The sequence below is a fragment of the Myotis yumanensis genome, unplaced genomic scaffold (genome assembly GCF_028538775.1).
Source record: "Myotis yumanensis isolate MYYU_CA2020_CCGP unplaced genomic scaffold, mMyoYum1.0.hap1 SCAF_13, whole genome shotgun sequence".
Taxonomy (NCBI): Eukaryota; Metazoa; Chordata; class Mammalia; order Chiroptera; family Vespertilionidae; genus Myotis; species Myotis yumanensis.
In genome coordinates this window covers 55,188,309-55,210,588 of record NW_027223764.1, presented here as the reverse complement: position 1 = coordinate 55,210,588, position 22,280 = coordinate 55,188,309, and the positions used below count along the sequence as shown (strand labels likewise).

General features: G+C 40.5%; 1 protein-coding gene across 4 annotated transcripts in view; it reads left to right on the top strand.

Moving 5' to 3' along the window:
• MARCHF8 (membrane associated ring-CH-type finger 8) overlaps nucleotides 1–22,280 on the top strand; it is a 111,864-nt gene that overhangs the window by 72,616 nt on the left and 16,968 nt on the right. For all 4 annotated transcript variants that reach the window (XM_070433159.1, XM_070433157.1, XM_070433160.1 and 1 more), the window contains exon 3: nucleotides 11,156–11,206. In XM_070433159.1, coding sequence (XP_070289260.1) covers nucleotides 11,156–11,206 — 51 coding nt within the window. The remainder of the gene's footprint in view (nucleotides 1–11,155; nucleotides 11,207–22,280) is intronic.

Here is a 22,280-nt window from a genome sequence, read left to right as displayed (position 1 = left end):
CAGCAGTGGCACCTCACTGATTATAGGGGTGCGGTTAGATAGTAGAGAGAGAGAACAAGTTGTTATAGGGTGCCTCACGAGTAAGGTTCCCAGCCAGAGAAGCTGAACAGTTTGTTTAATCCCATTTTCAAGGATGTTCTTTCTAACAAAACTGCTTCTTGAAACTGTGAAAAGTATTATTAAGTCAAATAAACAATTAAGCATATAAATTATAGCATTTTTTTTCATGATATTCTCCTACTTTTGGTATAAAAATGTCTTTTTATTGCTGTGATTTTGCCCACATAATTTCAAATCATGGAATGATGGCTTTGGAAAAATCTTGAGAAAGACAATTTTGTTTATAATCTGAATGAGAACAGTCTCGGGCTGCCTTTTATTTTCTAGCGGAAATATTGTTCTCACAAGCCATCTTGGTTTGTTCTGCGGGAGCATTCATTCCGGGAAAATCTTTTGGCTTCTCATAGGATGAAAAATGCATAAAAGATGGAACAGTAACAAAGGGCCTTTTTTCTATTTGTTGGTATCATTTATGGGGTGTGTGTGTGGGGCGGGGGGAGAGAGTCAGACATGTAATTTCACTTGGCAGAGACATTCTAATGTTGCTATTTGCATGTCTGTCTTATTTTGTATGGATGCTGTTAACTTTGTGAGACTAGATGCTCTAGAGCTGTATGGACAAAAATAGTAAAGGTGAAAAGAATCAGAGCCTCATGGGATATGGGCCAAATGGATACACATATTTCTCCATGAACTACCATTTATAGTTTTGACACTCTTGAGTAAGCAAACATTCCTTGAACACATACACTCTGAGCTCTGAGACAATAGAACATCAGCATTCTCCTTAAGCACTGTTTTTCTTAAGCTCTGCAAGAGAAGCCACTTTTGTTTTGTGACTTTATCATTCCCAAGGGCCAAAATGTGTTCCCTGAATGAGTACATTCTATACTAAAAAAATTGAATAGTCTTTTTACAAAGGTTACTTATCATGCAGCACTATAGGAAGTAGTAAAAGTGTTACTATTTCTATAATAATTTTTGTAAGACAAATATTTTGATTTGTATTGATAATGATCTTTTCAGCTACTTCAAGGATTTATGTATTTATTAGATATTTAAGAGCTTTTAGATGGCAGAAATTAAAAACTGTTCATAATAAAGATTGTATAATTAAGGTTTTATAAATATTAACAAGGAATACAAACACCTTTGTTTTTTTCAGCATAACTTTATTTTTATATTGGGAAAATGAAAATAAAAATTACTTAATGGAAAGTGAATTTTAAAAAGATTGAATTCATCAGTACATTACTAGGAAGATTATCATTTTGATTATACAGTGTTACATATAACATCTTAAAACACATTTAATTTATTAGTCTATGTTAGAAGGGTTTTTGGAACTATAACCCCATTTATTCATAACTTCAGGGGTAAGTTTGAAATCACAATATGTGTAGTGCTGAGTGGAACTAAACAGGGCAACATACCCCACATTGAATCACATTTGAGGACTCAGAGGAACCAAAGAGGTCCTCTGAGTGTTAACTTCTCCTACTCGTTCCACACAAGCTCACTTTATAAAGGACAAAATGAAATCCAGGGATTATGGATGATTAGCAAATGGTTACCTGATATGGTCTTGTTAACTGTGAACAGCATCAGATGTTAGACCTCAATCCTTGAGTTTGGCTAAGAAAAGAATTCAGACCCAAGGAACTCAAATACAAGAAAAAGTTTATTTAGAAAGTCACAGAGGTAGAAGTAAGTCTTGAAAGAAGTGAGCCAGCTAGGCTGCGTGGAGCAAGTTACGGGGGATGGGGGTTTGGGGGTGGGGTGCGGGGGTAGGAGGGTTCTGTCATTATTTCTTCAACTAGGTTTTTAGTCCTTTGCTTTCTTTTTTCTCTTTCTGGAACATATATGACCTGGATATTATTATGCTTCATGTTGTCTCAATGGTCCCTTAAACTATCCTCATTTTTTAAATTCTTTTTTCTTTTTGCTGCTCTGATTGGATGTATTTTTCTACCTTGTTTTCCAAATCCACTTCAATCCTCTGCTTCAAGCTTACTGTTTATTCCTTCCAGTATATTATTTATTCCAGATATGGCATTCTTTAATTTTGACTGGTCCTTTTTTATGGTTTCTAGGCCATTTTTCATGCTGTTGAGCATCCTTATAATCATTACTCTAATCTCTTTATCTGATATATTGCTTACTTCCATTTCTTTTAGCTCTTGTTCTAGAGAATTCTCTTGTTCTTTCTTTGGGGCTTGTTTCTTTGTCTTCCCATTTTGGCTGCCTTTTGTGTTTGTTTTTATGTTTTTGGTAGAACTGCTATGACTCCCAGTCTTAGTAGGTGACCTGTGGGACCCAATGGCACAGTGTCCATGATCATTTGAGCTGGTGCTCTAAGAATGTTTCTTGTGTGCCTTCTGTGGGCCCTCCTTTTGTAATTGAGACTTGATTGCTATTGGCCCTTTCGTGTGTGGGGTTGGGCTGGCTGACAGTGAGGCTCAGCCCCAACACAGCATACAAACTGCTGTGCAGGTTTTGATCACATGAAGCAGAATTCACCTTAGTGACTGCCAAGATCTCCTTATGGATATGCTGCTTTGAAGCTTATTTGATACTGCTCTGTTATTGTCTGAAGCTGGCCCTTGAGTGTATTGGTTCTGGGCCTCTTCAGACAGTAATGTAGGCCACTATCAGATGCTGTCTGTGACTAACCCTGGGCAACCTATTTGAAGCTACCAGCCACCCACAGCTTGTGGCTCCCTCTGCTGGGCGTGGTTGCATGTGGAGAGGACCCAGGTGTGTACCAAGGCTGGCTTTTACCAGCACTGGGCCCAGGGTCTGGTCAGCAAAAGGCTCAAAACACCCAGAGATCCGTCTCTGCCTGCAGGCTGTCGGTTAGGCTCATCCACTTAAAGGGCCCCAAGCTCTACTCCTCAGCAGGGCTTAAGCTCCACAGAGTGGGGTTAGAGGGATTCCAAGGAGTGGGGCTATTGCTTCTCCCGAGGCTGACATTGCATGGAGGGGAATGCTCTGCCTGAGAAAGATGTCTTCTACAATATGGGGGAATGACTCAGCACAGGGTTCCTGGTGGCTGACCTTCAGCTCTCTCCCCAGAGCCACTAACCCCAGACTCTCCTCACACAGCTCTATTTCACTCTGCTCTCCCTCTGCCCAGGGTGAGTGGCTGTGAATGAAATTTTGTACATTGGCCCTGTAAGAAGGTGCCTGCATTTCTAGCCGTCTTTCCCTGGTGGACAGATACCTCTCCTTTTCACAACCAGATGTTATGTAGGTGCCATTCCCAGTTCTGGTGCTGGGAGCCTGGTTTGGGGTTTAGACCCTGCACTTCTCAGGGGGATCCCCCCACAGCTGACATACCCCTTTGGAACTTCAACTGCTGCCCATGAGTGCTCAGGCAGCTCTCTTATGCCTCTGCACCTCCTACCAGTCTTGAGGCAGCTTCCTCTGTAAGTCCTTGGTTATACTAGTAAGGCTTCTCTCCAGCTAGTCTTCAGTTAGTTATTCAGGATGATTTTTCTATATTTTAGTTATAATTCTAGTTTTTTGCTGGGACCAAACTGAATGTAGCTTTCACCTGATCCCAATCAATCCATCCTGGGACCACTGCATTTATTTTTGAGGCTAGTATTTGAGGTTTCTTATAATCTCAGGAGAACCTTCTTAGCTTTCTCTGTCCTTGGTTTTATGTGATATACTTCTAGTTGTTTTATGGTTTAGCCAGTTGCTCTCGTAAAGCTACTAGTCTCTTCTTTAAAAGTCAACATTTTTGACAGCACCCTTAGGCCATAATGCCTGCCTGCTCCATTCCAAATGCCTGTTCTTTTGGCCTGCCTTTCCACCTTTGCAAAGTCTGAGCCTATGCCTCACAGCTGGGGCAGGTGCAGTGGTCCCTGTATTTTGGAGGGACACACCTGCTTTATGAGCAGCGTGCTGGTAGGATGGTGGCCCATTTTGTTGGCTTGCCTCTCGTGGTGTGGAACTTCCACCCTATCGGCATATTGGGTCGAGTACAGTTAGGGCCCCATTACTCTCAGTCTGTCACAGCCGTGATCGAGCTTCTGCTCTGCTAGTGGTTACTGTGCAGAAGAGAGCCCAAACCTGTCTCTAAGTCACTTTTGCCTGGAACATAGCTTTGACGGGGTGGAGTTAGTGCCGCAGAATGTGTCCTGTGTGAGGCCTGCTCCTCTCTGGGAGGTACCCTTCTATTCTGCTGAGAGCTGGGAAAAGGGCGCCATTACTTCTTGGCTCCACTCTCCCAGAGTGCAGCTCTGAGGAGGGACTGGGTTGTGTCTCAAATGCTAAGACACTAACTGTTGCTACTGAGATAGAGTAGATTTTCTTGGACAGATGCTTCTCCAATTGCTGTATTCTCTCATGACAGTTTTTGATATCTTAGGAGTTAAGTGTGTCATTTAACTTTTTTGTTTTCTGTTTGTTCTCTCCTCTCTCCCTCTCTCACTCTCTCTTTCTCTTTTTCCCATGGGCTTCTTGAACTCGTTTTAAGAATTCCTTATTTTATCTATGGTGTTGATGAGTGTGCCTTTGTATAGTTTTTTAGTACTTGCTTATCTTTGCAAGTTTGATTTTATTGTTTTTATAACTTATATCTCTTTGACTTTTTGAGCATTTGGGAGACAGTTATAATATTTTTATATTCTTTTCTGCTAATTTAAACGTGTGTCAGTTTTGATTGACTATCCTCTGCATTAGAGATGAAGTGTTATTTCTTCTTTGTATATCTGGTATAAACCATTTTTACTCCATACCGAAGTGCAGTGACTGTCTCAGAGCAGAGCACTTACGGGTTGTTAGCTGAACTAGTCACCTTTTTTAATAGAATATGATTTTTATTTGAAAGAGTGACTGATAGTCAAACTATAGTTATTCTGATATGAGCATTTGTCAAACATTTTGTCAAAATAGAATGAATGAGCCACTCTTTCAATTCAGGGAAAGCAAATAACAGGTTTTGTCACCAACGATAACATTTGAGGTTTCTAAGCAGAATTAGAACTTTGGGAAACTTGTGTCCACCATTGTGAGCATGAAAGCTTTTTCATAATGAAGGACTCTTCTGATGCCATTGATGGTCATATTAATGAGTGTGATTTTTTTAATTTAATTTTTTTTTTTTTTTACTTATTGATTTTAGAGAGAGATTGACTTTTTGTTATTTATGTATTCATTGGTTGATTCCTATATATGCCCTTACTGGGGATTGAACAAAGTCATGTATGGTTAAGAGATCAATTCAAAGTAAAAGATGGGCCAATTGATGTTAATAGAGTATGAAAAGTTCATTAATATTGTTTCAGAGTCCACATTACAGCTAATTACTTGTTGGTTTTCATGTAATATAAAGAATAATATCCAGCCCTGACTAGGTGGTTCATTCAGTTGGTTAGAGTGTCCTCCCATGTACCAAAAAAGTCGCAGGTTCGATCCACATCAGGACACGTATGGAAGGCAAAACAATTGATTTTTTCTCTCTCACATTGATGTTTCTCTTTCTCTCTCTCTCTCCCCCCTTCCTCATTCTCTAAAATCAATAAAAAACATATCCTTGGGTAAAAATTTTTTTAAAAAAGAAGAAAAATATCCAGTTGTCTTACGTGGTTATTAAAACATATTTCTTTTCTAACTACATAACTGTGTATACCATAGTTCCCCCTTATTTGCGAGGGATATGTTCCAAATCCCACAGTGGATGCCTGAAACTGTGGGTAGTACCAAACTCTATTCATACTATGTTTTTCCATACACATACTTACCTATGATAAAGTCTAATTTGTAAATTAAGCACAGTAAGAGATTAACAACAATAACTAAAACTAGAACAGTTATAACAGTATACTGCAATTATAGTTATGTGAATATGGTCTCTCTCAAAATATCTGGAATTTTGCATGTAATATTTTCAAATTACAATTGACTACAGGTAACTGAAAACACAGAGGACAAAGCTGTGAATGAATGGGGTTGGGATCTACTGTAAGGCCAAATGTTCTCCATTTGCTTCAATCAAAACATCATATCAGAGGAGATTGAATTCACAAGCAGATAGGAGAACGTAGCTGTCTTCTATAACAAGATTTAGAAACATCTATAGATTTTTAGAAATCTGCAACAAGTTTTGCAAAAATATAAAACTATGCTACTCTGCTCACTTGCAGTGTTTTGTTTGGAAAAAATAGTTATTTTTTATTGAAATGTCATCTATGTTAACTGAATTTGTTATTGGTAATTCTAAATAAATTAAGAAATTCATATTTTTAAAATTGTTTTTATTTCTAATGTGGTAAATATCAGTAAATATAACCCACATAAACAATAGGTTTTGGCAGTCCCCAATTTTTTACATGTAAGTGATTCCTGAGACCAAAAAGTTGGAGACTTCTGGTGCATACTTCTTCTGGCCTCAAGGTAACTCCTCTACCCGGGGTGACATCTGTATTCCAGGTGAACGAGGGAAGGAGGAATGCTGGAGCAAGGAGCAATGGCTGTATCAGGAGAGCAAAATTCCCCCCAGAAAACCCCGAGGTTAATTGTTTTACAGAGAACCTTCTTATGCATTTACCCTTAGCTGCAATAGTGTGAGAAAGTGAGAACTTTGAGTTGGGCCTTTGCTGCTCAGAACAAAGTTGGAGTTCTATTGGTGGGATGAATATTGGCTGTTACACATAGGGGCTTTTTGTTTGTTTGTTTTGCTTTGTTTTAATGACTGGTCCTGGTCAGAGTTTCAGGGAAATTCCTACATGAAGTTCTATTGTTTGACTCCTTTATGCAGAATCCCAGAAACTTGCTTAGACATCTCACCTCATTTTCTTCTTGTTAATTCTTGACTTCCAGTTTCTAGGACTTGTTTGTTCTCTGTGGGCTCTGTGTCTCAGCTTTGCCCCCAAAGTACATTGTATTGGAGCCACACATGGACTTGCAAAACATTGACAGGACTGGCCAGATTGTGAAATGTCCTTTATTCTTCAACAGAGCTGATTTTTGTCTTTGTGATTTTGTAACTTCTTACATTAACAAAACTTTTCTCACACCCTCAGTCTTAGTATTTCCCAATCTATATATCAGTCTGTCTTCTGATTTGTATTGACTCACTGGTGAGTTCACTACCATCTTTTACACAGAAATTTAGTTTTACAGTAGTCATGATTTATGATTTATTTTTTAAAAAATGAGTCATGATATTCACTTATACCTCAGTTTTTAAAAAATGAGTCATAGCCTTTATGCGTTATTTTGGCCCAGGATTTGGAATGAAACTTGCATGTGCAGTGTGGTCTGGGAACCAGCAGCATGGATGCCACCTGGGAGTTCCTTAGAAATGAGCAATCTCAGTGCACCTCAGGCCTACCAAGTCACAGCCTGCATTTTAGTAACTTCCCTAATTCAAGTTGCAGCGTTTTAGAAGCACTGGTCTAAGGGAGAAAATAAATGAGAAGAGGGCATGGAGCTGTGTTCTAAGAAACATTCATGGTCAGTGTAGGAAAAAGCCCACCAAAAAGAGACGGGGATGCGAGCAAGCCAGAGAGGTGTGTGTCTCACAGCATGGGGTTGCCTGGTGCTGTTTCTGAGGAAGGAGGGTAACAGTTTCTATTTCCAGAAGTGAAACAGAGGCTTTCATCTCTCCCTGAGTTACAAAATGAGGGACCCATTAAGCAGTTACTGAATGTATTAAAGATTATCCTATGTAATAAAAGCCTAATATGCAAATCGATGGAATGGCAGAATGACCAGTTGGTGGGGAGTGTGGCTGGTGAGTGGGCAGTGCCAGGCCAGCCAAGGCGGGTGCCAGCAGGCAGAGGGCGGGGACAGTGATGGGGCGGGCAGCGGCGACCAGTGGCGGTGGTGGAGGGGCAATGGGGGGGGGGGGGCAGAGGGAGGCCACCAGCAGTGGTGATGGGGGAGCAGGGCCAGCCGATAACTGGCTGGCACCATCCCCCGATCAGCCCGCCTGTTGCCTCCTGCAGAGGGAGGCCAGACTGCGGGGAGCAAGCCTAAGCCATCAGTCCGACATCTCCCAAGGGCTCCCGGACTGTGAGAGGGCACACGCTGGGCTGAGGGACTCCCAGAGTGCACGGGCCTCTAGTATGAAAATAATTGGCCAAGGCTTTTTATTACTTGGTTATTGAAGCTTAGTTGCAGCTTGAACTGGAAGGGAGCTCTTGTTCTCCTTGGAATGCCCAATTCCAGTTCTTGACATTTATGTTGGTAAACTTGCCTTCTCATTCAGAAACATGCCTGTGTGACCATAGGAGAGAATGGTGTTACCCCCTCTACCCTGATATGACTCAGAGATGTGCTTTTTTATGTCATTCTTCAGCTTTTCCCTAGTTGACATTCCTCATCCAAACTCTTTCAAAGTGGTTCTGTGGTAATGTCATCCTTGGAACAGGCCTAGCAGCCATATTGATTTTTGTCCATATTCTGTCACTGATGCAGCTGTTCGCACTTGGTAGTCACATAGTAAGAAGGATGGAATGAATGAGTAACTGAGTTGAATGAATCCTGAGATTTTCTTGCTGAAAAATAGGTCTGTTATGGTCTTGAGCTTGTTAGATTTGTCAATAAGTCCAAACAAATGTCGCAATATTTAAGGGGGGAAAAGTCTGTTGGAAATGAATTGTTAATTTCCTACCAAGCAGTGGAGAAGCAATCCTAAATGTCGATAGGCTTCAGGCTTTAAAACATCTGCATCTTTTGGGGCTAGTTATTTGTTTGATTTTACCAATGCATTTTATTGTTCTAACAAGGGAATCAGAATAAAGGCTTACATCATTAAATTTATGTCCCAAGTTCATAAGGCAAAGAGCAACTTTTAGCTCTCAATCTTGATTTATAATGTTATCTAGCTTAATTTCTAGTCCTCTCCCCACCATAATATTCCTTCTTTATGGGATGATGAGTGTCAGAATGAATTATTGCTTTTCTTCATACATCAGAACTTCTCTGTAGGTTTCTAGCTGGTTTTAAACTATCCATTTTTTGTAATGGTGATTATAATTGGTTTTGTATACAGATAATCCAAGGTGTGTATTATGAAAATTTAATAGTAAATCCCCCGTGGGTGAGCTGTTAAGCCTGGATTCACAGCAGTGCCCTGTGTTTGTCTGTAACACATTCTTGACTCAGGAATAAAACTTAAATGGTTATAGATTTACCTGTGCTGTGGGCAGAGGGACTTCCCATTCCCAATGAGTGAATGTGTGAATATGATGATTCTGTCATATTCCTAATTAAGTTTTTTTTTTAAAACAGTCGTCAGAAACATATTGCCAACACTCAGTATACTTTGTAATTTTGTTCTTTTCCTTTATAACTGTCTAATTGACTTAAGACCAACAGATATCCCATTGAGACTAAACACTTAATAGCATTGTCTGTATTATATTACACTTAAGAGACCTAAGCTTCGGTTTCCACTCAGGTATATAAAATAGAGGATATAACAAAAATATTCCAAAAATTGCACAAATGCATTGCTGTAAAGATAAAGAAGACAGCATTGGTAAAGTGGGTGAGTGCCGGCCGGCAGGCCACTTGGGAGATGCTGAAATGCCTCTTCATCAGCATGTTAGGGATAGTGAATGTTCAAAAGCCAAGTGTACCAAAGTCAAGGCAGTCTGTAATTTGTGGGTTGAGGGGGGAGGGGAAAGTTAAAACTTTTATTGGTGGCTTGATATCTTTAAGGAGAGCCATGGTGAAATGGAATCAACTCTTCCTCAAGGACTTTTTAAATGATCTACTAGCTCCTTTGTATCTCTGAGTGACTAAAGAATTTTATCTGCTAATCACATCTCAACCTTCTCTGGTCCTCCCCAGGTAATTGCATACCATGCTACCTAAGTAGAGAATTGATGAACTTAAGAATACAAGAACTGTCATAGCTCTTCCTTTTGCAGTAGTCTTTTTCCCTCCTCATTTGGGTTTAGAACAAAGATAATTAGATTCAGGAAAAGTTACTTTCTTATTTTTAAAAGTCAGATTTACACTTGGAATACTCATTTTTAAAGAAAGTTATAGTGTGGAAGATTGTCATATTCATTTTTAGGGCTGCCATAGCCAACTAGCACAGACAGGGTGGCTTAAACAATAGGACTTTTCTCACAGTCTGCGGACTAAACGCCTGAGATCAAAGTGTCAGCAGGTTTGCCTCCTTCTGAGGCCTATCCTAGGCTTGTACATGGCTGTCTTTTCCCTGTGTCCTCACATGGTATTCCCTCCGTGTGTGTCTGGTCCTAATTACCTCTTCTTGTAAGGACACCATTCGTATTGGATCAGGGCCTACCCCAATAAGCTGACCTCATTTTCATGTAATTACTCCGTTAAAGGCCCCATTTTCAAATATAGTCACATTCTGAGCACTGGGGGTTAGGGCTTCAACATATGAATGTGGGGGGACGCAATTCCATCCATAGCAATATGTCTTAGGAAGGTCAGCTTAAAAGCAGAAAGGCCAGTTAGGAAGTTCTTCAAGAATTCCAAGTGAGAAATGAAGAGACCTAAACTAAGGCTTTGACAATGGAAATGAAGATGAGATTGAGGGCATTAAGGAGGAAGAATCTGATGTAAGACTTTGTGACTGATCATGGAGAGGGGTGAGAGGGAAGAAGCTAGCCTGACTCAGATTTCTCTAATTCAGGAGGAGAAATAAGCTTGAAGGAATAGATGTGAGCTGTGCCATGTCCCTGCTGAGTACCAGCACTTTGACAGCCAAATGAGCGGGGTGGCATCAGCCTTCCTGCTTCCTTTCCCCCCATTTTACACGGTCCTCAGAGAATGGACCACCCCACACACATCTGCGCATGCCATTTCTTGCCTGTGACCCTCCACTGGAATGTGTCATAAGACATTTACTGCCCTCTTATTTTCTCAGTTAATTCCAAATTCCTGGTGGTGGTGTTTTTTTTCTTGTTAAGTTCCTTTAGAGCAGGGACTATTGTTTCACTCATCTTTGCCAAATTCTCATAATATATTAGGTGACCTGGTACATAGTAGTTTGTGTTCAGCAAATTCTAGTTGAGGGAATGATTTGTCAATACCATTGTTGTGATCAATTACTTGTTCTTTGCACATTTTAATCACCTGTTTGGTTTTCTTGCAGAATGAGAAGACTTTGGGACATCCCATGAGTCATTCAAGTAGCATTTCTAAGGTAGAGTGCCACTGAAATGTTATTTTTATATTTTCTTAACTTGCATGTGTTTATACTCTTCTTTTAAAGACATAAACTTGCTGTCTTTGGCTCAGTGGATATAGTGTCAGCCTGCGGACCGAAGGGTACCGGGTGTAATTCCGGTCAAGGACGCATACCTTGATTGCAGGCTCCTCCCCCGCCCAGGCCCTGGTTGAGGCTTGTGCAGGGAGCAACCAACTGATGTGTTTCTCTCACATTGATATTTCTTTCTGTCTTTCCCTCTGTCTTCCACACACTCTAAAAATCAATGGGAAATATCCTTGGGTGAGAAGAGGAAGGAAGGAAGGGAGGGAGGGAAGGAGGGAGGGAGAAATGGAGGATGAGGGAAGGGAAGGGAAGGGAAGGGAAGGGAAGGGAAGGGAAGGGAAGGAGGAAGGGAGGAAAGGAATGAATGAAAGACATAAACTTGCTGATACAGTTCTTTCATCTGCCGTGGAACCACACAATGAGGTGTGTGGCAGTTATGTTTTTCTAGTTAGGCAAATTCTGAGCATGTGGTGGGGGCAGTGACTAATTGGAGAAAACCCTGTTTCTTCTAGTAGAAATTATTTACTTTCAGGTGAAAGAAATCTCAGGGAGTCACCAGAGAATCTGTCTCCTCAATTAGGAGTGCATTTGACTGATAGTCACAAAAAGCCAACTCTGGTGACTTAAATAATGATAGATTTATGTGGTTCCATGACAAGATGTCTGGAGGTAGATGTTGCTAACAGAGGTGCCTGGACCCAAGCACTTTCTGTTCTCTCTGTGCCACCTTCCTTAGCGCATTAGCACCTCATGCTAGCGCCTCATGGTCTCAAGTGGGAGCTGGGCCTCCAGGCACCGTGGCTGTGGCCCTGGCAGGAATGAGTGATGAAGGATGGAGGGTGTAGCAGCAGAGAGTGACCCTTTTCAGGAGGAAGGCAAAGCTTTCTCAGAAGCCCCGCCCGGCTGCCTGGCTGCTCACTTCTCACTGGCCAGAAGAAAAGTTTGCGAGCCACTGGCTTACAGTTTCTTAGGGACATTTTATGGGCTTGCACGGGCCTGGGGTAGAGGGATTCTGTGTTGCACTGTGAGGGCTTGGGGGTTAGATGGGCAGGGATTTATTAGCCATGAGACTTTGAGGAAGAACCCTTGTTGGAGCTTTAGTTTCCTGATGAGTAAAATTAGGGCAATAATACAACCTTCAGGGTTGCTGTGAGTCTCAGAGATAATGTTTGCAAGGAGCCGTGGGGCAGCTCTCTCCTTGCAGTGAATCAGTGAACTGACTCTTGTTAAACGTTGTTGACCCCTGGTGATCTTAGGTTGATTAAGGATAGTTCTTAATGGTAGCTATTATTTTATTACTGATGATTATTTTATCCTTCACAGTTCTGTGAAATGTGCCATTGGTATCTTGGTAGGGAGGGCTTGTGTTGAATCTATAAACTTCTTTGGGTAGTATGGACATTTTAATGTTAATTCTTCCTATCCATGAATACAGTGTATGCTTCCACTTATTTGTATCTTCTTCAATTTCTTTCTTCAGTGTCTTACAATTTTCTGAGTACAGAACTTTTACATTCTTGGTTAAATTTATTCCCATTTTTTGATGCAGTAGTAAATGGGATTTTTTTTTTAGTTTTGCTTTCTGTTTATTAACTGTTGATTTATAAAAATATCTGTTTGTTGGCATTTCTAGATATTTATTTTGTACCTGCTATTTTAGTGAATTCATTTATCAGTTTTAGTATTTTTGTGCAGAATCATTAGGGTTCTCTATATACAGTATCATGTCATCTGCAAATAATTACGTTTTACTTCTTACTTTGAATTTGGATGCCTTTTCGTTCTTCTTGTCTGATTGCTGTGGCTAGGACTTTTAGTAGACTTCTAAACTGTGTTGAATAACAGTGGTGGAAGAGGGCATCTCTGTCTTGTTCCAGATCGTAAGGGAAATGCTTTTAGTTTTTGCTCATTGAATATGATGTTGCCTGTGGGTTTGCCATATCTGTGAGGTATATTCCCTCTATCCCCACTTTACTGAGAGTTTCTATTGTAAATGGGTGCTGAGTTTCATCTGATGCCTTTTCTGCCTCTATTGATATGATCATGTGATTTTTATCATTCATTTTGTTTGTGATGTATCACATTTATTGATTTGCGGATATTGTACCAATCTTGCATCCTTGATCATAGTGTATGATCTTTTGAGTATATTGCTGGATTCGGTTTGCTAATATTTTGTTGAGGATTTTAGCATCTATATTCATCAGGGATATTGGCCTCTAATTTTCTTTCTTAATAGTGTCTTTATCTAGTTTTAGAATTAGGATAATGCTGGCCTTGTAAAGTGAACTTGGGAGTCTTTCCTCCTCTTGAATTTTTTGGACTGGTTTGAGGATGATAGGTGTTAGTTCTTTGAATGTTTGGTAAAATTGACCTGTAAAGCTATCCAATTGAGGACTTTTGTTTGTTGGGAGTTTTGTGATTATTACTTCAATTTCATTAGTTGTAATTGGTTTATTCATATTGTCTGACATCAGAGAAATGTAAATTATAACTACAATAGATATCACCTTGTCAGAAAGCTGTCATCAAGAAATCAACAAACAATGTTGCAAAGATGTGGAGAAAAGTGAACCTTCATGCACTGTTAATGAAAATGAAGATTGATGCAGCCACTATGGGAAATCTTATGGAATTTTCTAAAAAAATTAAAAATGTAACTGCCTTGCCCTGGCTGTGTAGCTTACTGTTTGAGTGTTGACCTATGAACCAGGAGGTCATGGTTTGATTCCTGATTGGGGCACATACCTGGGTTTGGAGCTCAATCAATGATTTTCTGTTATCATTGATGTTTTTGTCTCTCTCTCCCTTTCCCTTCCTCTCTGAAATCAGTAAAAATATATTTTTTAAAAATGGAACTGCCTTATGACCCAGTGATTCCACTTCGAGAAATATATCCAAAGAGACCCAAAACACTAATTTGAAAGAATACATGCACCCCTATATTCATTGCAACATTATTTAAAATAGCCAAGATTTGGAAGCAGCCCAAGTGTCCAACAGTAGAGGAGTGAATAAAAAAGCTGTAGTGTGTGTTTACACAATAGAATACTACTCAACCATAAAAATAGAAGGAGAGCTTACCTTTTCCGATGGATGGACCTAGAAGGTATTATACTCAGTGAAATAAGCCAGTCAGAGAAAGACAAATACCATATGATTTCACTTATATATAGAATCTAATGAACAAAATAAACTAACAAACAAAATAGAAGTAGATTCATAGATACAGAGAGCAGCTGACAGCTGAGGGGTTTGTGGGGTTGGGTGAAAAGGGTAAAGGAATTAAGCAAAAAACACACACACAACCAAACTCATAGACACAGACAATAATAGTAAGGTGATTACCAGAGGGAAAGGGGTAGTGGGATTTAGAAGAGAGTATGGGGGAGATAAATGGTGATGGAGACTTGACTTGGAGGGGTAAACACATAATACAGTATACAGATGTATTATAGAATTTTATACTTGAAACCTATATAATTTTATTAACTAATGTCACTCTAATAAATTCATTAAAAATCCTGTATAATAAAAGGCCAGTCACCATAAGCGTAATGACCTGAATGACCAGAGACCAGAACCACCACAGCCCCTTGCCGGGCTGGACTCGTCCCCAAGCAAGTGGTTAGGGGCTATCAGGCAGGCAGGCAGATGGTTAGGGGTGATCAGGTAGGCAGGTGAGCGGTTAGGGGCGATCAGGTAGGCAAATGGCCCCTTGCAGGGCTGGCCCTGCCCTCCAGCAAGCAGTTAGGGGTGATTAGGTAGGCAGGCAAGTGGTTAGGGGTGATCAGGTAGGCAGGAGAGTGGTTAGGGGCAATCAGGTAGGCAGGCGAGTGGTTAGGGGTGATCAGGTAGGCAGATGGCCCCTTGAAGGGCTGGCCCTGCCCCCAAGCAAGCAGTTAGGGGTGCTCAGGTAGGCAGGCAAGTGGTTAGGGGTGATCAGGTAGGCAGGTGAGTGGTTAGGGGCAATCAGGTATGCAGACGGCCCCTCTCAGGGCTGGCCCCACTCCCCAGCAAAGAAAGAGGGAGGCCCAGGGTCACTGGAGGCAGCGACTCCGTGGCAGGTGTGTGGCGGCCAATGATCACCCCGCAGAGGGAGGCCCAGACAAGCCATTGCACCCCACACCTGTTGCCTGTAGAGGGAGGCCACCAGTGGCGGGGGGGCGGGGGGGAGAGGGTACAGATGGCAAGCAGTGACAGTGGTGGGGGTGGGGCCAGCTGCCTGCAGCCGGGGGAAGGAAAGCCCCGATAGGCCCTGGCCTAGGGACCTTACCTGAGGGATCCCGGATTGTGAGAGGGTGCAGGCTGGGCTGAGGGCAAGAATTTTCATGCATCGGGCCTCTAGTAAATAAAACAAATGGTATCCAGGTTGTGGTGGTCCTCTTAGTAATAAAGGAAGAATATTGGGACATTTAAGCCATTTTGATGGCAGAGTCTTCACCCAAAACAAAATCACACAGTACTTTGTTTTGTACTAATGATAATGATGTTAGTGGATATCGTGTACTGAGCCTCTGTTACAAGTGCAAGGTTTCTTGAAATTTGTCACCTCTTCCTGGTTGCCCATCCTAACCACCTGAGTGGTCACCCTCGTCAACATTTCATATTTTATTTTTTTCTGTTGCACTCCCCCCACCCCCCCCCCCCACACACACGTAAGGTCCATGTGCATGGACTTGTGTTGTTTACCCCTAAATCTTTAGAGTCAAGGATAGAGTCTAGCCCTGGAGGTTCTCGGCACATGCTTGTTGAGTGCATGTTCACATGGGGTTGTGGAAGGCTCTATGCCCAGCCCCCTTTTCCTCTTCATTGGCATTATCACCTTCTGGGTCCAAGCCTCCTCAACTACTGCAGTAGCTTCCCACCACCCAAGTCGTCCACCTAGCAACCAGGTAAATAGGACTGTAATGCTTCTCTTTTTAAGCCTTCAGTGGCTTCTTATTGCATTTAGAGTGATGTGCCAAATCTAAGATGATCTGGTCCCCTAAACTCTTTTTTTTAAATTAAAGTTTTTATTTTGTCTACAAGAAACCCATTTTATATATTTAGGGTGTCCCAAAAAGGTGTATACACACTTGAACAGCTGATAACTAACTTAATTTTCACTCCTTGTCAGGTTTAACTGACTTGAAATAATGGGTAAAGCCAGACTAAGCTTTGAACAAATAAAATTTATCCTAAAATGTCACTAGACATTTTTTATGAGGATACATGAAAGATAAAGTTTACAGTACAAAACTAGCAACAGTTGATGAATTGAGGGCACACAAATACTGAACAAAATGATTCTTTTTTTTTAAATTTTGTTTTATTGTTTAAAGTATTACAAAGAGTATTATATATGTCTCCTTTTTTTTTCCCTTTGACCTTCCCCTGGCCTCTTCTACCCCCCCAGTTTCTGTGTCCATTGGTTATGCTTATATGGATGCATACACGTCCTTCAGTTGATCTCTTATCCCCCTCCCTCCTGCCCCCCAACCCTCCCCAGCCTTCCCGCTGCAGTTTGACAGTTTGTTCGATGCTGCTCTGCCTCTGTATCTATTTTTGTTCACCAGTTTTATTATCCATAAATGAGTGAGATCATGTGGTATTTTTCTTTCATTGACTGGCTTATTTCACTTAGCATAATGAGAAAGAGAGACTAAAAAAGCAATCCCATTTACCATCACACCAAAAAAATTAAGATACCTAGGAATAAACTTAACTAGAGAGGTAAAAGACCTCTACTCAGAAAACTACAGGACATTGAAAAAAGAGATAGAGGAAGACATAAACAGATGGAAGAACATACCATGTTCATGGATTGGTAGAATCAACATCATTAAAATGTCCATACTACCCAAAGCTATCTATAAATTCAATGCACTTCCCATTAAAATACCAATGGCATATTTCACAGACCTAGAACGAACTCTCCAAAAATTCATCTGGAATAAAAAAAGACCCCGAATAGCTGCAGCGATCCTGAGAAAGAAGAACAAAGTAGGTGGGATCTCAATACCAGATATCAAGCTGTATTATAAAGCCACTGTTCTCAAAACTGCCTGGTACTGGCACAAGAACAGACATATAGATCAATGAAATGGAATAGAGAACCCAGAAATCGACCCGAACCAATATGCTCAATTAATATTTGACAGAGGAGGCAAGAACACACAATGGAGTCAAGACAGTCTCTTCAGTAAATGGTGTTGGGAAAATTGGACGGATACATGCAAAAAAATGAAACTAGACCACCAACTTACACCATACACAAAAATAAACTCAAAATGGATAAAGGACTTAAATGTAAGATTGGAAACCATAAAAATACTAGAGGAATCCAAAGGCAACACAATCTCAGACATATGCCGAAGCAATTTCTTCACTGATACAAGCTCCTAGGGCATTGGAAACTAAAGAGAAAATAAACAAATGGGACTACATCAAAATAAAAAGCTTCTGCACAGCAAAAGAAACCATCAACAAAACAATAAGAAAGCCCACTGCATGGGAGAACATATTTGCCAATGTTATCACCGATAAGGGTTTAATCTCCAACATTTATAGGGAACTCATACAACTTAACAAAAGGAAGATAAACAATCTGATCAAAAAATGGGCAACGGACCTAAATAGACACTTTTCAAAAGAGGACATTCAGAAAGCCAAGAGACATATGAAAACATGCTCAAAGTCACTAATCATCCGAGAGATGCAAATCAAAGCAACAATGAGGTATCATCTCACACCTGTCAGAATGGCTATCATCAACAAATCAACAAACGACAAGTGATGGAGAGGATGTAGAGAAAAGGGAACACTCGTGCACTGCTGGTGGGAATGCAGACTGGTGCAGCCACCATGGAAGACAGTATGGAGTTTCCTCAAAAAACTAAAAGTGGAACTCCCATTTGACCCTGTGATCCCACTTCTAGGAATATATCCCAAGAAATCAGAAACACCAATCAGAAAGGATATATGCACCCCTATGTTCATAGCAGCACAATTCACCATAGCTAAGATCTGGAAACAGCCTAAGTGCCTATCAGTAGATGAATGGATTAGAAAACTGTGGTACATCTACACAATGGAATACTATGCTGCTGTAAAAGAGAAGGAATTCTTACCATTTGCAACAGCATGAACAAAATGATTCTTGATGTTTGTGATTCCATTGCTTTGCGTTATCAGCAGTGCCTGAACCAGAACGGTCATCAGTTTGAAAACAGGCATTGGCAAAAAAATTACTCATTTCTGTAGATTCTTTTAAATTTTGAAAATGAACAGAATGTTAATAAACACTGACTTTATAATCATTCAAAATGTGTATACATTTTGGGGGGGACACTATTTTTTTCATTTAAGTATACTGAGTATACATTCTAATCGTAGTTTCAGTTGTACAATATATACAGATGTAAGAGCAGAACTGCAATCAGCTGCATTCTGCACTCTCCCTATTGGGGATCAAGCCTGCAACCTGGGCATATGCCCTGACCAGGAATCAGGAGGATGCTCAATCAACTAAGCCACACCTGCCAGGGCTCTGCCATGTTTTGATTGGATGGTTTTTGTTTGTTTTGTGTGTTTTTGTAATTGAATTCTATGAGTTTCTTATGTATTTTGGATAACAACCCCTTATCTGATATATTATTTCCAAATATATTCTCCCATTCAGTAGTTGTCTTTCCATTTTGTTTATGGCTTCTTCTGTTGATGGCTTCCTCTTTTGTGCAGAACATTTTTTCCTTCTCTAGTTCCTGTATGTGTAAATTTAGATTGTCTAATTGGAATTTTTCCTACTTCTTGAGGTATGAACTTACTTCTTAAAAATGGCTTTGCTGCATCCCATAAATTTTACAAAGTAGTTTATTTTTATTTGTCTCAGGTAGTTTTGATTTCCTCTTTGATCCATTGGTTATTTAGTAGTATATTGTTTAGTCTCCATATATTTGTGTTTTTCTAAATTTCTTCCCATAGCTGATTTCTAGTTTCATACCATTGTGATCAGAAAATATGCTTGATGTAATTTTAATCTTCTTGATTTATTGAGGCTTGTTTTTTGGCCTAATACGTGGTCTATCCTGAAAATGTCTCATGGGCATGCACTTGAAGAATGTATAATCTGCAGTTTGGAGATGAAATGTTCTTAAAGTGACTATTAAGTCCATATGGAGTAATGTGGCATTTAAGGCCATTATTTCCATATTAATTATCTGTCTGAATGATCTAGTCATTGAGGTAAATGGAGTATTCAAGTCCCCAACTATTTTTATGTTATTGTTCATTTCTGCTGTTGACATAAGAAACATCCAAACCTGTAATAATTTTCATGAGTTTATTTGAGCCTCTGATAGTTCTCAGAGCAACCATGTGCTTGCTTCTGTCTCTTTTCTCTTTCTAAATTTCATATCAGTTTTCTGTAACCCTTCTTAAGGTAACCTGGCTTTCTACAATAAAAACAGATCCTCAATAGGTGTTTTCCAGGAACCATATTTAGTAATTCCGTTGCTTTTTGTTCCCAGAAACCAGTAGGTATCTTAATTGGAATAGGTCAGAATAGCCAAAATCACATGTACTAACAGTTAAATTAGAATTTGTATGCATATATGCATAACCCATGGACAGAGGTAATAGGGTGGCGAAGACCTGGGGTGGAGACAGGCTGGAGGGGGTCAATGGGGGGGAAGAGGGTACATATGCGATACTTTCCACACACAAAAAAGATTTCCATTTTGGCCATCTTAAGTTGATAGCATTTCTAGTTAAATCTTCCCATTTCTGTAAGTACTCATAAGTAAAGGCTTCCTATTTATTGTATATCTCCAGGAGTATTATTGGGGGCTGGATCTTCCAGTCTTGGAGGCACAATTTCCCATATTAATTTTAATTTTATTTTGGCATCTGCAGAGTCTGAGCAATATTTCTAGAGATGTTGTATATGGGGTTGAAGTGTGCTGCTTATGAGTTGAGCTCTAAGGGGCTGTCACCTCCCGAGTTGTCTCAACCTTGCTATGTGTCTTGGTTTCTCTCCCTGGCTGTCTGATACAGCCATGAGGACTTGGAGCTCTGGGTAACCATAACCAACCTTTATGTGCTCGTCCCTCAATGAGTCAATCATTTAATTACAGTTGAGTTCGAATTCCCAGTGTGGCTTCCCTATGTTGGGAGGGATACCCTCTGATACCTCTGCAAAGATTCTTAGTCACCTAAGAATCCCAAATTCGAGCTGGAGGAGGAAGTGGCCCTTATCTTTAGAGTTGACAGAGTTCAGGTTCTCACTTATCCAGCAAAAGGTTTTGTTCAGACTCTCAGAAAGCAATTCCGATTGAAATGCAAGTTAAAAACCAGCCACCCATTTTTTTCTCCTGTCCTGAGTTCTCAACTCTTATCTTTAGCCTGGATTCTCTCAACCCTTAACATTTAGCTCCACCTTGAGGATTTTTCCAAAACAGCTCAAATAAAGGCAGGGCCTCTTACCTTAAAATAGGAGGTCCAGAATTCCAAGAAAAACTCACCCAAGTCCACCTGATACAGAGCAAGGAGCTGGGGTGGGACACAGTGGGCCCCTGCTGGTACCAAGCACAGGTCCTGGGCTGCAGGTGGTCCTGGTTAGGCTTCTTGAGCCAAACTGACAAAAATTGCTGGGAAGCAAAAGCTCAATGGATTGAGTACATGTGCCAAAAAGGAGATATTTTATACCTCCAGATTCAAAAGAGAAGACATAAGGGGTTACATGAAATTCATTGGTGATAGACTAGGAGGCAGGAGAAAGTAAAGTGGGGAAATCTCTGGGATTGGATTAAAAAAACAGACATTATACGTCTTTTACATCGGATAGTTAACAGTTCACATTTACAGCACAGAGGGATGGTGCGCAGGAGAACAAGGAAACGATGAGGGGCTGGGGTCTCGTGCTCTGATGGGGGTTTGTGCCCTGAGGAGTCGGGAGAAGGGGGTTACTGTGACATTCCAAAGGTCTGTTACCAGTAGATGCAAAAGACAGTAGACAGGCTCAGTTGAGGTAAAGGTTGACCTTTGTCTGGGAAGAGATTGGCCTAGCACATGGCTACCCTCCATGACTTGCTTTTAGTTGGAAGTTTTAGTATCAGACCATCCTGCGTAGTTACTTTGGCTCCGAGCTTGCAGGCCTCCCCTGAGCCAGTCAGGTTTAGCAGGTGGCCCCTTTCTGTCCACACTGCCTTTCTGTCCATTCCTGTTTCTTTATATACTTGGGTTTCGCTATGTTGGGTCCATAGATATTTACAATTGTGATATATATGCTTTGTTGCTTAACGCTGTTATTCTTACACCATGTCCTTCTTTGTCTCTCTTTGCATTCTTTGTTTTCTTTGTTTCACATTGTCTGATAGGAGTATTGCTACCCCAGCTTTCCTTTCATGTCTGCTTGCATGGGGTAGCTTCTTCTACCCTTCACTTTCAGTCTATGTGTATCTTTCCGTCTGAGGGGAGTCTCTTGTAGGCAGCATATAGAAGGCCGTTTTCTTCATCCATTCTGCCTTTTGATTGGAACAGTTAGCCCGTTTACATTTCAAGTTATTATTGATAGGTATGCGTTTATTAACTTTTTGTTAACTGTTTTTGTTGTTGTTCTCTGCCTGTCTACTCTTGATATCTTTCCTTTCCTTTGGATTTGTTGGTTTTCTGTAGTGTTTTGGTTGGGTTCCTTTCTCTTTACACAATATTTTGTGTATTTTTGTAGGTGTTTGGTTTGTGGGTACAATGATATATCCATCTCTATCTGTAGCAGTCTTTTTTAAACTGGTAGGCATGTAAGTTCAAGTGCATTTTAAAAGCACTACATTTTTACTACCCCCTCCATCCTTTATGTGTTTGAGATCATTTTAATATATTTTTTGTTTTGTGTGTCTCCTGACTATTTATTGTAGTTATAGTTAATTTTGCTAGTTTTGTCTCTGAAATTCCTATTAGCCTTTTTTTTTAAATTTCATTCTCATCCGAGGATATATGCCCTCCTCCAGCTGGGGCCTTGCCTGGG